General features: G+C 46.5%; 1 protein-coding gene across 4 annotated transcripts in view; it reads right to left on the bottom strand.

Annotated features, from left to right (window-relative positions):
• The window catches only part of CAPN6 (calpain 6), a 50,600-nt gene that overhangs the window by 34,114 nt on the left and 2,676 nt on the right, over positions 1–13,810 (bottom strand). For 2 of the 4 annotated variants that reach the window (XM_032124307.1, XM_032124306.1), the window contains exons 2-3: positions 8,623–8,709; positions 7,635–7,807 (exon numbers count right to left, since the gene is read on the bottom strand). In XM_032124307.1, coding sequence (XP_031980198.1) covers positions 7,635–7,799 — 165 coding nt within the window. In that variant the 5' untranslated portion in view covers positions 7,800–7,807; positions 8,623–8,709. Of the gene's footprint in view, positions 1–7,634; positions 7,808–8,622; positions 8,710–10,617; positions 10,687–10,945; positions 11,026–13,810 lie in introns of those variants that run through there. The other 2 variants (XM_032124308.1, XM_032124309.1) reach the window with 2 other exon arrangements.

Genomic DNA, 13,810 nt, shown 5'->3' on the forward strand with positions numbered 1-13,810 from the left:
GCCTGTTAATTACTACTTTGAGGCTTTGGTGACAAAGGTTGCTTGAGAATATGAATAAGCCAAACCTGCAGACAAAGTCAACACACATTTTCCAGTTTGTCTGGTGATAGCAGAACACCTGCAGGAGCTGAGGCAGGGCTTGCAGCAGAGATGTCACTGCCACTGGGAAAGGATCAGTGTCATATTGAACATGAATTAGCACAGTGGCCATGCTCTGGGCATTTAAACCCTCCCATCCCCTTTTCCTGGCACCAACGTAACATTTCCTCAAGGGATTATTATATATTTTTATTATGTTCAACAAGGTATGTCTTGTGGCAGCTGTCTCTTCTGCTGTGGCAATAAAGGCCCTTCCCTTTGCACTACAGGTGTTGGCTCTGTAAGAGATTAGCTAACAAGAACACACGAATAACAATGTTATGCTGGAACTCAGGAGACTCCTTTGGAGCCTCTGTGGTTCCTCAGGAGGCTGCTCTCAGATGTTGTGAGCTGTCAAGCACGTTTTACATGCCTAATGTAACAAAAATCCTCCTGTTTGGTTCTTCTTTTTCCAGCCAGCTGTGAAAAAAAAGCCCAAACGAACCTCCCAGTTGTGAAACACACAAACACACACTCCAAAAACCCCACCTTTGCTACTTCTTGGCCAAGCAAGGGCAAGGGACTGGATGAAAACAGCTGTCTGGAGCTCCCTACCTTCACCTGCCAGGGTGCTAGAAGGTGTCACATTCTCTTTTCAGAATACGTTCAGCAAAAAAAAATAAAACAACCCAACCTCAAAACCTTAGGAGAAAATAATAATGGGAGAAGGAAAACAACAAAACAAAGCCCACAATGTTTTCAGTGAAGTGTTTGGCTGGACACCATCAGAACATGCTGTTCCAAGTACCTTAAAAGACCAACAAGGGAAGGCTCTTTAGAGCTGAAAAATGTTTCCTTGCCTCCAAGAAATATTTCAGCTTTATTAGCATATTTGGGGAAAAGTTGCAACATTAAAATTAAAGCCAAAAAGTATTTTAACCCAGTAGTTACCCCCCGCAAAAAAAGCTGTCATTCCTCCCCTCCGTTTTTACAAAATGTGTGCACTCTTCAAAAAGACCAATTGCTTAGAACAGCCAGGACTATAATTAATTTCCAAATGATTACAGGATCATATTAGGGTAGCAGTAAAAGTGTCAGTGTTATTCTATCGTGATGCCTTCTATGAGAACTTCCATTCCTGGTTGGCAAAATGAGAATTCCAGTTCCAATGGGTTCCAGTTACCTTTTTGATCTCTGATCAGCACATCTAGTTGAGTTATTAGCACTCTTATTTAGATTACATTTAGATTTCAACATCCCCTCCAAAATCCTGGCAGCTAAGTGCTTTAGAAAGTTTTGAATTTCAATGAATTCCCGTGTGTCTCATGCACCAAATCACAGCTGACCTCCTCTGTCTCATCACACCAGGGAAAACCAGGTGGCCACCACTTCCCTTGAAAATGACATTACATTTCCAGCTGCTGGAGAAAATGATCCAAATCAGCCGATTTCACCAAATAAGACAACAAGAAAGCAGACTCTGAATCCAGCTGATCCAGAATTACAGCCACACAGGAAAGGTAAGGCTTGTTTTGACCTGGATTTGAAAGACCTTACCCTCTACTTTTGGACTCGTCCCTGGGATCTTTGTAAAGCCTACATTTCCAGCCTGTGGATCACCAGGATGCAAGAACAGCAATAGCTGTACAGACGATCACTCACTCCACTAAACCTACCCTCATTAAACAAACAAAGCCCTCGAGGCAGATTTTTAGTCTCTCCAACAACAAAAAAACCCCAAAAACCCAAGGTCCAGAAGCCAAGTGCCAGCACTAATTTTACCCTTAAAGAAACACAGAGCACGATGAAACCCTACCTATCCCGGCATCTCAGACGGGGGGGGGCAGCTCATTGCTCTACCCATAACGTGCACCCATCACCCTCCCGGCTCAAAATTAATTCCAACAACGTGAAGACAATTCCACTTAATTGCAACTGCATCATCTCCTGCAGGATGCCGCTGCCCCTCCTGCCGTTTGAATGTGCAGTTGCCACGGCAACGCGTGTGAGGAGCATGCTTTTGTGCTGCCACTTGCATCCTCGGGAGCCGTGCCAACATCGCAGCTCCAGCAGCTGGGATGGATTTAACGCCTTCCTCCCCGGGAGCCGCGCGTCCTTCCTCCCATCGCAGGGAGCAGCCAGCCCTTGGCAAGCTGCTCCTCCTGCTCTGCAGATCGGCACCTGCACGAGAGGGACAGATGGCTGCAGCTCAGCTCGACAGCACCGAGCACGCAGGGTGCTGGAACAGCTCCCCTCAAACGTGCAGCAGTGCCAGGCTCCATTTGCAGGAGGTTTGGGGTACACGGTTCGTCCTTAACGAGGAAAGAAAAGATCCTTCACCATCATTTATGAGTTTTCTTCTTCTGGTGGTTTCCCAGCTGCCTGTTGTCCCCTCACCCACCCTCTCCATGCTAACATCACGTCTGGAGGGCTACATGGTCCCTGCCTCCACGGTCCCTGCCTCCACAATTTTAACCTTAAAACCACGATTAATGTGTACAGAAACCTCCCCATCAATCTCTCTGATTATCTTCCAGGGCAGACTGCTTCCCAGAGGTTAGCTCTTAATAGCTCTCCTATTTCTTTAAGATGAAGGGTTTAAACTTAGGTCAGAGCCTACTTTGCCTATGACCTTTTATAGCACTTTTGAGCCTGCAAGGCTTAAGCCCTTCTATAAAAATTAAGGTGCACTGCAATCATTCTCTTTATATACACACACATGCAGTTAACAGAGAAATATCTGACTTAAAACTTTGCCACAGGTAATGAGCTGTAGCTGAAGGTCACAAGCTAAATCTGCTTTTAACGGCAAGGAGAAGAACTATTTGCAACAATGGCAAACAGCCTCCCTGCCACTGCACTCGTGTAATCACAGCTAATTACAGCATACAAAAGGGCCTGTTAAAATGATCACCAGTGTCATCTAGGAAGTCCTAAAATCCTCCAGTAGCCCTGTACAGCTGCACTCATGGAGTGAATGTCTGAAAGTCACCCACTGAAGGATGTTGGAGCATGTGGAGGACAACATCCATGGTGTTGAGATCCAGGATGGGACAAACACATAAGGAAAAAAAGCCACTTAGGACTGATTTCGTCTTAGTGCAAGGCTGAGTCTTTCACAGCCCTTTTCTGCTACCAACAGGGCCCAGAGAAGCACAGCAAACAAACAAACTGCAAGACATTGGCTCACACAGCCTACAACCTGAAACCACCTTTGTGTCCCCAGCTTTGCTTGAGGCACATAAAAGGATTTGTGAGCTCCTTCAAAGCTCAGCACCACTCTTTGAAACACATTTCGTCACCTCCCAGATGCCATATGTGCCATTATTTTCAGTGCAAACACAAATGTCACAGCACACAGAGCTTTGCAACTTGTGTTTACCTACGCTTGAACAAGAGTCAATAACCACCAACAGCAGAGAAATGTGAACAATTCTGGGATAGGCAGGGAAACAAGCCTAAACTTTAGCTGTTTCAGTACATTTAGCCTTTGCAGAATAAGTATTTTTTTCAAGAAAACAATAATTAAATCCTGCAAAGTTTGAGGGGTGACGAGGGGATGTGGGGAGGGACCCCTCTTCTGACTGAGCAAGAACATGGCTGTCACCCCATATTTTTAACTGGAAAAAAGTGGCTGAAGGAATTAAAAAGGCACATTCAGATCTGAAAAAGTGATCACTGAACCAAGAGCCACACTCCAGCAGGGAGCTGGGAGCATGGAGAGGGGATCTGGCAAACCAGGCAAGTGTTACTGTTCACAGGGGCTGCTACAATCCCATCGCTTCGCCACACTGAAGGCAGCAGTGCAGCTACACTGAGTGCACATCGCTGCCGTGCCAGCTGATGGTATTCCCCTTTAATGTCCACTCTCCTGCAGCTCTGGATTCCCCCCAGGCCCCATCCTGGCAGATATCCCAGGGTGTGATAAGCTGTCACTCCACTCCATGCCCCAAAACCGCTCTTGCAGTGGTAGTGCAACTGCTCAAAGCCTGACGCAGTGCCAGGACACCTCCCTCTCCTGCAGGCACCACTGGGCTCCACACGAGTCCCAAACATAAGCAGATGTCTCTGGTCTTGTTCAGACTGGAAAACAGGGTTAGACTGCAGTGACACAGCTACAGAGGAGACAGAGGAATTAACTGATGAACAGCATTGCATCTGAGGGACGTTTAACCCAAGCGTGCTTACAGCCAAGTCTTTCATGACCCTCATTCCATGAAATTTATGAAAACTGGGTTACTGTTAAATATTCTGGAGGACACCGAGACCACAAGTCCTGCCACTGGTGAATAAAGAACATTAATGCAAAATCTCTAAAGCTCAACCAGAATAAGTGCCCACACAGGAACTTGCCCCAAGCTTCCTCTGCCTTCCAAATGAGAGCAAAATTTTAAACAGGTAGCAAGGTAGGGGAGGGTTTAGGGTTCAAATCAGCACTTTTAAATGGGAAGATGTTTCAGCTCCCGAGACAGCAAATCGTCTTCCACCAGTTAGAAGCAAACAAAAGCTGGTGCTGCCTCCAGTAAACACGTGAAGGTGCAGAAGTCAGAACTCCTGAATTCTCTGGCACCTCGGTCCTGGATAAATCACCAACCGGCTCATCCCACACTCCCCAGTTTGGGAAGTGGGGAGACACTTGTTCTGTTTATTCCTAGGACTGTGTCATCCCAGAACACAACAGTGCCTCATTTCCTGGACTTTTCAACTGCATGAAATTTTCCAGCCCTGAAAATGCTGGAAAACTAGTGAGAAGGGTGGAGAATGGGGCCCATGGCATGCAGTGTTTCTAGGAAAAAGGGCACTGGGCTGTGCACATGCAACTCTCCACCTTCAGCCAGGTATCTGACCTTTGGAGTTAATGGGAATTTAATCGAGCAGAGCAGTGTCCCTCCTGTGGGCTGGGACACAGGAGGGGCTTCTTGGGAAGCAGTTCAGCAGCCCTGTCTCATGGTGTCTTCCTGAACACAAAGCAGCTCTGTCTTCCCAGAACATAAGGGTGCAATCACAGCCCTTTCATAAGGAGAAGATGCAGATCAAAGCAGAATCAGGGCTCATAAAACCCAGGGTCAAGCGGGGAAACCAGGAAAGCACATGATAAGAGCCTCGTTCTGTCGGATCAGACTATTTTCCTTGATGAAGAACTAAAGAATGCTGTTTATCTCTGAAGCAAGCTTACCCACTCTTTCCTCACATGCCTGCCTGCCCTGCTTGGGGGACCTCTGCTGTTTGTTTAACACTGACAAAGATGTCCTTGAGATTCCATCCTTTTTGCGAGGTCAGTGAAAACGTTCACACAAACCCGAGGTTTAGTTAAAAATAAGACAAAGTATCCATTCAGCAGTGACGGTCGTTCCTGGGTGTTTTCAGCCCATGCTGAGCAGGACCACCACAGAGAGGCAGTGTTTGCCTCGGAAAGGAGTTAAGCAGGACAGGTGGTCCAGGACATCCCAGATAGAGCCAGGCCAGAGGCTTCTCCTGCCTCTTGGCAGGACACAGCTGCCCCCAGCCCCACTTCAGCCTGGCAGAGGGGGCAAACTCCAGGGAAATCACAGGAAAAGAGCAGGATGGGCTCTGATGCTAGTATCAGTGGGCAGAAAGAATGTCCACTAACAGGAGGGAACCTTTCTACTCTTTTTCCAACAAACCAGAAGGTTTTTCCCCACAGAAAACCTCCCCAGGAGGCTTCCTGCATGAGCTGAAGGACTCTGGAAGGTGCTGCACCTTTGAAAAGGTGGTGCTGAGCCCAGTTGTTATTGTACAGGTTTATCTCAGAGGAACTGGGGTATTAGCAGAGCCCAATGTTCAGAAAGACCAGCAAAAACACCTATCAGGGAAGGTTTAGATTAGATATAAGGAAAAATTTCTTTACCAAAAGGGTTGTCAAGCACTGGAACAGGCTGCCCAGGGAAGTGGTTTTAAATACCTGAAGATATTCAGAAGATGTGTAGATCTGGTGCTAGGGACATAGTTTAGTAGTGGTCTCAGCAGTGTCAGGGTAAGGGTTGGACTCAATGACCTTAGAAGCCTTTTTCAACCTAGAAGGTTCTATGGTTCTGTGTTGTTGGCATCAACACCTGAACTCACCCTCTGAACTTCTCAATAGCAGAGGCCAGGCACTGGTGGGATATGGTTCAACATCTCAGGCGTGTCAGGTGAATCTGTGCATGGTTTCATGATGAATGAGAATGAAATTAATGTGAAGAGAACATTAATTAATATGAGAGGTTTCCTACATTAACATCATGTTTAATGTGGGTAATAACTGAATGCAATGCTCATCACTGACCTACAGTTAGACTTCAAACCACTGACCACCACCTTGAACAAACTCATACACACAAGAATGGCCCAAAATGGCATCCTTGGCTAGAGTTTAGCTCTTGCTTCACATCTCTTACAAAGAACAAACACTCTTCCTGACCTCACCGTGACTGGTTGCACAGCATTTCCCCTTCTAGGAGGGGATGAAAGACTCCAATAAACAGGAAAGCGCTCAGAAATGAAAATAAACCCACAGACTCTGGAATGTCTTCTTTTTCTTTCCTAAATTCATTCTCCCCATTCTTCGGTCTCATGTCTTACTTGGAAAACTGAAATGGGAAGCAGGAAAGCAACCCTTGGACTGCTCATTAAAATTCCAGTAGAGAAGCTGCTGTGAGGAATGAGTACCATCAGGAAAGAACAAGAAGCAGCAAAAGAGAGAAGCAGTCTCAGGCCATCCTGGCAAACACAGTCCAGCCTTGGTCAGCCTCATCTGTTGTCCCCTGTCACAGAGGACAGAGAACAGCACCAGCTGCATATGAAGGACATCACATTGGCATCATGTTTTCTAAAGAAAGACACCCAAGTTTGTCCTTCCAGAAGATTAACTCTAATCCCAAAAGTAGACATGAGTGAAGTAAAGGAGAAATTCATCACGCTTAAGGGAAAAAATACTGCATGCATCTGGCTAGGGGCTTCCACTGTCCTCTCCATTACACTTGTGAGAGTAAGAGAACAGATGACACTGATAGAAAGCCGGACTGGGAATGGGTTTGTGTTCTTCTGAATTGTTTTCTTATGGCTGTGAACTGATTTTAAAATTCATGTGAAGCATAAAACCTCAGAGCAAATCAACTAACAGACCCCATCTATAGGTAGTATTAATGATTTGAAATGCCCACTACATTAGTCACAATTCAAAGCAAATGACATATTTGTTTTCCTGTTAAGATGCCAGTAAAAGTGGCAAATAGACACCAGCATTCTTGGTTGCTTACAGATAATAGCTGTTCTTTTGGCACAGAAAATCACTGGTGGGTAATTGAGGTTTTACACAAGTCAGAGGCAAAATCCACTGTGAATTCAGCATAGCCATGCAGAGACCAGAGATGGCATCAGCCAATAAAAGAAAACTCTCCACTCTCTCTGGGTAGAACCTGGGGCTAAGGCTTCAGCAAAACAAACTGAAACAGCTGAGGGAGAAGGCGGCAATTCACAACAGAACAGAGGTTTGCTGTGACACCTCTTGGTGGAAGTGTCTCTGCTGGAAGAGACAGCAAGAGTTCATCCATTACCTTTGGCCGCTTCCACTCCACTTTCCCTCCTGCTGCTGAGTCATAGTAAAGGGATTCATCTGAGGCTGGGAACTCGGGATCCTCAAAGAGCCGGCCCTGCTGGACGCACTGCCCCTTCAGCTCGTGGTACTTCTGATCTCGGAAGAGCTGCACTGATGAAGACATCTTCCTGTCTAGATAGGATCAATATTGGACAAGCTATGAAGGTTCTTGAAAGTCCATGGCTGATACCACTCCCTGGTCTTTAACAAGGGAGCATATAACTTGTTCTAAACGAGATTACTGATTTATTTAAAATAAAGCAAAACAACCCAGATTATAAATTAGATCATGTTAAAGACTAGGAAAGTATAAAACCCAAAAAGATCTTATATGTAAGGATCATATTTTTGTCTGAACAGAATTCTTACCAGGAAAAAGCCCAGACCAGGCACAAACCCAACATTTTGCTTTGTCTAATTGATTGGAAAGGTAGCAGAGTGAGGCTTGGCTCTCAGTCTGCACCACATGTGAAGGGCTGGGCCATCTTTCTGTCCTACATTCTTCTTCTGGCCACTAAAGCTTGAACTATCCACTCCAAATCTTATGCCTAAAAAAACCAAAACCAGATTTCCACATTTCTCCATCTTAATTTAAGTGACAGTACTTTGGCTTGTACTATTGTCTTTGAACTTTATAGTACATTTCAGCAAACTAAATTCCCAGAAGGAGAAAATATTTGCAAATAATTGATGAGAATGAAAAGCATTTAAAAAAGCACAACAACAACAACAAAAAAACCCAAACAATGTGTTCTCAGACCTTAACTCCCAGAATCCTGGCTATCAGACTGTGGGTCGCACCCACTGAGCTCAAATAAATTGCTCTAAAACATTTTACGAATGAGAAATCAATAACAGAAATCACTCAGGACAGTTTGAAATTTGGAGGACATGAGGGATGCTACATCTACTTCAAGAGAGGGAGTGGTGAGAGCATCTGAACTTACTCTGTTTGGAAAGTTCTTGTGTGTCAGTTCCTCTCCTCTTCCTTCTGGACACAGGTTAAAGTTAACGATGGATCTCCCCTTCCTTGCCTACAGCAATAAAGACAAATGCAAGTTGAATTAACCAACATCCTGCTCTGGAGCATGGCACCACATTGTCCTGGCAGCCACTTGCTGTGTCCAGCTGCAGTGAGCTCAGCTGGTGCTCCTTGAGCCACCTGCAGCATGAATTGGATGAGATTCCACCAATCTGCAGGAAGCTAAACCAAGCTTTTGCAGGTGTGCAAGTGAGCACAGCGAGAGAAAAACTGAAGAGTAATGAGGAACACTTGGAAACATCAAATTTATCATGGTCTTTGTTCTTGTGAGTGAAAACTGTGGATGCCCCCTCCCTGGAAGCGTCCAAGGCCAGGTTGGATGGAACTTGGAGCAACCTGGCATAGTGGAAGGTGTCCCTGCCCATGGCAGGGGGTGGGACTGGATGGGCTTTAAGGTCCCTCCCCACCAAAGCCATTCTGGGATTCTGTTACTTTCTGGTTACTTATCTCCCTCAAAAAAGAGTCACAAGGCCTCTCACTTGGCAGGTGGCCTCCCAACACAGGGCAAATAGATTTGCTTCCCCCCACAAACCAGTTCTTCAAATTCAAGTGCAGAACAACTTGCCAATTTTACAGGGGTACCTCAGGGACCACAACAAAATAGTTTGACTAATTTGGGTGGGATATAGATTATTTCATGATAACTGGCATTCTTGATCATTAAAAATTCCCCATGAGCTATCTAACATTAGTCCCTGGGTGATGACGGTTTTGTCACTGCCTAATTCATTGAGATAGGTCTTTCATGACCTCATTCCCCTGCCCTTTCTCCCTTTCTATCTGCCAGACAGGAACGTGAGTCCTTCCAGGATTAACACTCCATTCCACAACAGCCTGGAATGTTCTGTGGCAACGCACAGGTGATAAAACAGTGCCTGCCTCACCCTGGGCTGCACAGCAGTGCTCAACGAGGAGAACACCAACAAGGAGGAGGCTTTTCCTGCAGCTCTCTTATCCTGCCCCTCTCAAGGCTCCCTGTGACATCTCGAGTATGTTTTAGGGGTTTCAGGCTCCCAGGGCTGCTCATTGTGGCTGCTGGATGTTTCACTCCCACCCAGGAGGCACTGAACTGAAGTCCAACCACCATCTGGAGAATCAGGAGGAACCCACATTCACAGGAACCCAAAACTGCCCATTTTAAACACATCAAAAGTATCTCTTTCTCATTGGAAAGCCCTCCATCGAGAATGTCTGCGCAGTTTCTACACAACAGCCTGCTGGTTTGAGAGCTGCGGATGGAGGAGCACAGCTGAGCCCTTCTCTCCTGGGGTGTTCACCTACCAGGACATGGCCTGAGGCAGACCTGGCTCCCATTGCAAGGTTTATTTTTGAAGCAGCTCCTGGTTTTTGACCCTCAGTTGATGACTGAAGTGCCCAAACTAAGAACCACACTCCTTCCTCCAGTCAGGACACGCAGCAGCAGAGCATCCCCTGCTCCAAACCCACAACTTTACCCCGGTTCAGCTGGCACTCCAACCTTGCAGTGCTGAGGAAACACTGTGCAGGGCTTGGCAGCTGCCCTGCCAGGGCTCCCTGCTCTGCCGTGTGAAACAGAATGAGCTGTGGACAAAGAAACACAGTCCTAAAAATACTGCACCCCAGCTCACGGACACTCTGCCACTGTGCAGAGAGAAGGGACCACTCCAGGGAAGAAAGGAAGGGGGGAAAAGCCCTGACGAGCTCTACAGGTCACCCAATCCCCCGTGGTCTCAGCAGAAGTACAGCAGGTCTCATGTCACTGAGCTTCCAACCTCTGAGCTTTTAAGTCTTTCTCTGCTGCTCTGTTTTCTCAGAGAGTTTCCTATTCTTTTAGGAAAAGGGTTTCAGCAGAAGAGTGAAGCTGAGCTGGTGCAGAGTCCCCTCCTCAGCCTGACCACGGAACGATGTCAGTTTTACTTACAGTTTATACTCAGAGATGATTCCTCTGCCGGGGAGCACGGCTAAATCACATTCAACACTGGGCAAATACCACCTCCTGGCCTTAGGAGAGCCATAAATTAAAGGGACATTCACTTGATATCCAGGTCTTTACCAGGGCATTAAGATAAGCTTCAAGTGCTAAACTATTCAAGAGTGTTTCTTTGCACTCACATTTCCGTGTCTTAACCTTTCTCTCCTCCAGCTGCTAGACCGGAGATCCACCAAAACCAGCACTGAGTGTCCAGGCAGGAGTGTGAGGGATAACTACACCCTCCTTACCCTTGAATTCATGCAATAAATACACAAACCTGAACAGAAGCCACCTCTTCTCAGCCCAGTTTTGTTACTCTGTGTAACCAAGTGACATGCAGGGTAAAAACTCAGGCAGAGCAGTTCTTGCAGCTGTCAAGCCAAGCCATCCCTCCCACTCCCACCCCGGCCTGAGGGGTGCAGGCACAGCAGGGCTGGGTTTTTCTTAACCAAAGCCAGCCCTTGCAGCCCCAGAGGTCAAGCAGCTGCAGAGGGCCCCCAGTGCCAGATGAAACTCCTCTGCAAGGAGGAGCTTGGTGTGTTGTAACATAAATTCTATCACACACCCCACTTTGCTGTTCCAGCTGCAGGACTCTGAGGAATTTCCATGCGCAAAGTGCATTTCCAGGCGGGATTTAAGGCCACAGATGGACACAGCTTTGAAAATGAAACTGCTTCTTCCAGAAGTGGATCCTGAGATCAGGCCCACCCCAGCCTCAGGCCCACATTCCTGCTGGCTCAGGAGCCCCCATCTGGGAAGACCATGGAGGGATGCCAGAAATGATGCACACAGCATATTCCATGCTCTGGGGTAGCCTCCCAGGCTGAGAGAGCTGAGGTGGTCCAGCCTGGACAAGAGAAAGCTCCAGGGAAACCTTAGAGCAGCCTTTCAGCTCCTAAAGGGAGCTTATAAAAAAGAGGGAGAGCAACTTTTTACATGGGCAGACACTGATAGGACAAGGGGAAGTTGTTTTAAATTGAAATAGAGGAGGTTTAGATTGGATTCCAGGAAGAAATGATTTCCTGAGAACTGGCACAGGTTGCCCAGAGAAGTGTTCAAGGCCAGGTTGGATTGGACTTTGAGCAACCTGGAATAGTGGAAGGTGTCCCTGCCCAGGGTGGTGGAATGAGATGAGCTTTAAGGCCCCTTCCAACCCAAACCATTCTGCTATTGTAGGAACCCAGTTTTAAGCTTATTGTCCATTTGCACGTACCAAGTTGTCACCTTAGCAGGAACAACAGCCACCCACACCTGGTTGTCAGGTTTCTCTTTTGTACCTGCAGTTGTGGGCCTGTCTTGACAACACACAAAAACCTCCCAGCTCTGAACTCTGCTCCTTCAATACTGACTCCTCACCAAACCTCAAAGCCACTGTTTGGACTATGACAGCAAAACAGGGACTCAAGTATTTCACTGTTTGCAAACATAGTTTTGTATTTTCCCAAACATCTCTGTCTCCATAGTTTGCTTCAGAACAATCAAACCCGTGAGTGCCTCCAAAAAAGCAGCTCTGCAGCCAAAAGCTTTAAATGACTCTGAACTGGTTTTCTGTAAAACTAATTAAAGGAACTTCCAGAGCTCCAGCTGGAAAAGGTTATTGCTCTCTCTTGCTGTGCAGAGTGATCACAGGTCCTTACGATGCAATGACTTTGCAAATCTGTATTAAGGGTGCAGGGGAACTTAAAGCAGTTGAAAAGCTTCCACTTCATAAACACTGTGGTGTCATGACCTTGGCTGTTCCGCTGCTACTGCTGCAGCAGAAGCACCTCTTCTGGAGAAACTTACTCATTCAAATTCTCTAAACAGCTCAATACACTAACTTTATGCTGGACTGGATATCCTCTCTTCCTCGGCATAAGCCAATATAGAAGTATAAAGTCAATGTTAAATCTGTGTCGTGTGGATGTGCATTAGTATGAATATATTCAATTTTGATCAAATTTGCTGCACAGGATAATTTAATAGCACCCTGTCCAGTATTAATGACCGTGAGCCAGGGCTTCTCAGTAGTTTTGGATGGCAATGCTCTCCATGACTGGGTGAAACACCAAGTTTATTGTGTGCTCTGGGCTCTGGGGATACCATGGTTGTGCAGCATTAGCCCTTCTTTCATCCAGTATTTGGATTTTCCAACAAAATAAGATTAGTTTGACTATTTTATGGCCTCTGTAACTCAGTACTTTTATAGGCATACAAAGATTTCTCCATTAGCTCAGCTCAAGAATTAGCTACAGGAAGGAGATACAAGCATCTGCCTTCTCACAGAAACAGGATGGTGCCAACCTTGTTCTGCTGTGCAGTTTTGCCACACAAAATTGAGAGAGGAAAACACATATTTTCATCTGGGAGTATCTGCCCATATCCTATCGCCTCTGAGCAGGAATGTGGGGGAGAGTAATTGGACATCAGGAACAGGACTGGCCACAACCTGTTTGCTTTCATGGACGGCATCAAGGCCTGGCAGAATCCTCAGGCTATAATAACCAAAGCTTTTCTACCACAAAATTCATTACAACACTTGTATTGCAACAGCACAGTGCTTAACCTGGCTTTTCTTCCAGGTCTCACTGGACTGGGGAGGTTCTGTGGCATTTCAGCTGGGAGCTGGGATTTAGATTGCACTGCAGAGGGTGGGTGCTGCTTCAGGGCCAAGCCTGACATTCCCTAAGCCCAGGAGTGCAGCAGGAGCCCTGCCAAGAACCTGGCACTGATTTTCACAGCTTGTTCTCTCTCCTACCTCTCTATCTCTTATCTACCAGGAACTGGTGAGATAAAGAGTAAACCCCTTCTGACCCTTCAGGATGGGAGCACAGAAGCAAACAGCTGCTGAGAAAAGCTGCCCTTGCAGGTGACTGTGCCCCAGGGGGAACAACTGCATCTGGCATGAGCAGCACCCCAAATTTGTAGGGCTGATGGTCAGAGGTGTGCGGGATCTTCTCAGCTTGAGAACTGACTGAAATCAATACAAATCAGTATATGATTGTTCAGCAGTGCAATGCTGATTTCATAGTCAAAACTACTCCAAGTCCTGGCAGAACACATTCAGGGAGGATAACTCTGGCTGGACTCCCTCCCTCCCCTCCTTGCCTTTCCCATGGGAGTTTATCCCAGCCTGTGAAACACTTTTAACCATTTTCTCTCT

The sequence above is a fragment of the Corvus moneduloides genome, chromosome 14 (assembly GCF_009650955.1).
Source record: "Corvus moneduloides isolate bCorMon1 chromosome 14, bCorMon1.pri, whole genome shotgun sequence".
Lineage (NCBI taxonomy): Eukaryota > Metazoa > Chordata > Aves > Passeriformes > Corvidae > Corvus > Corvus moneduloides.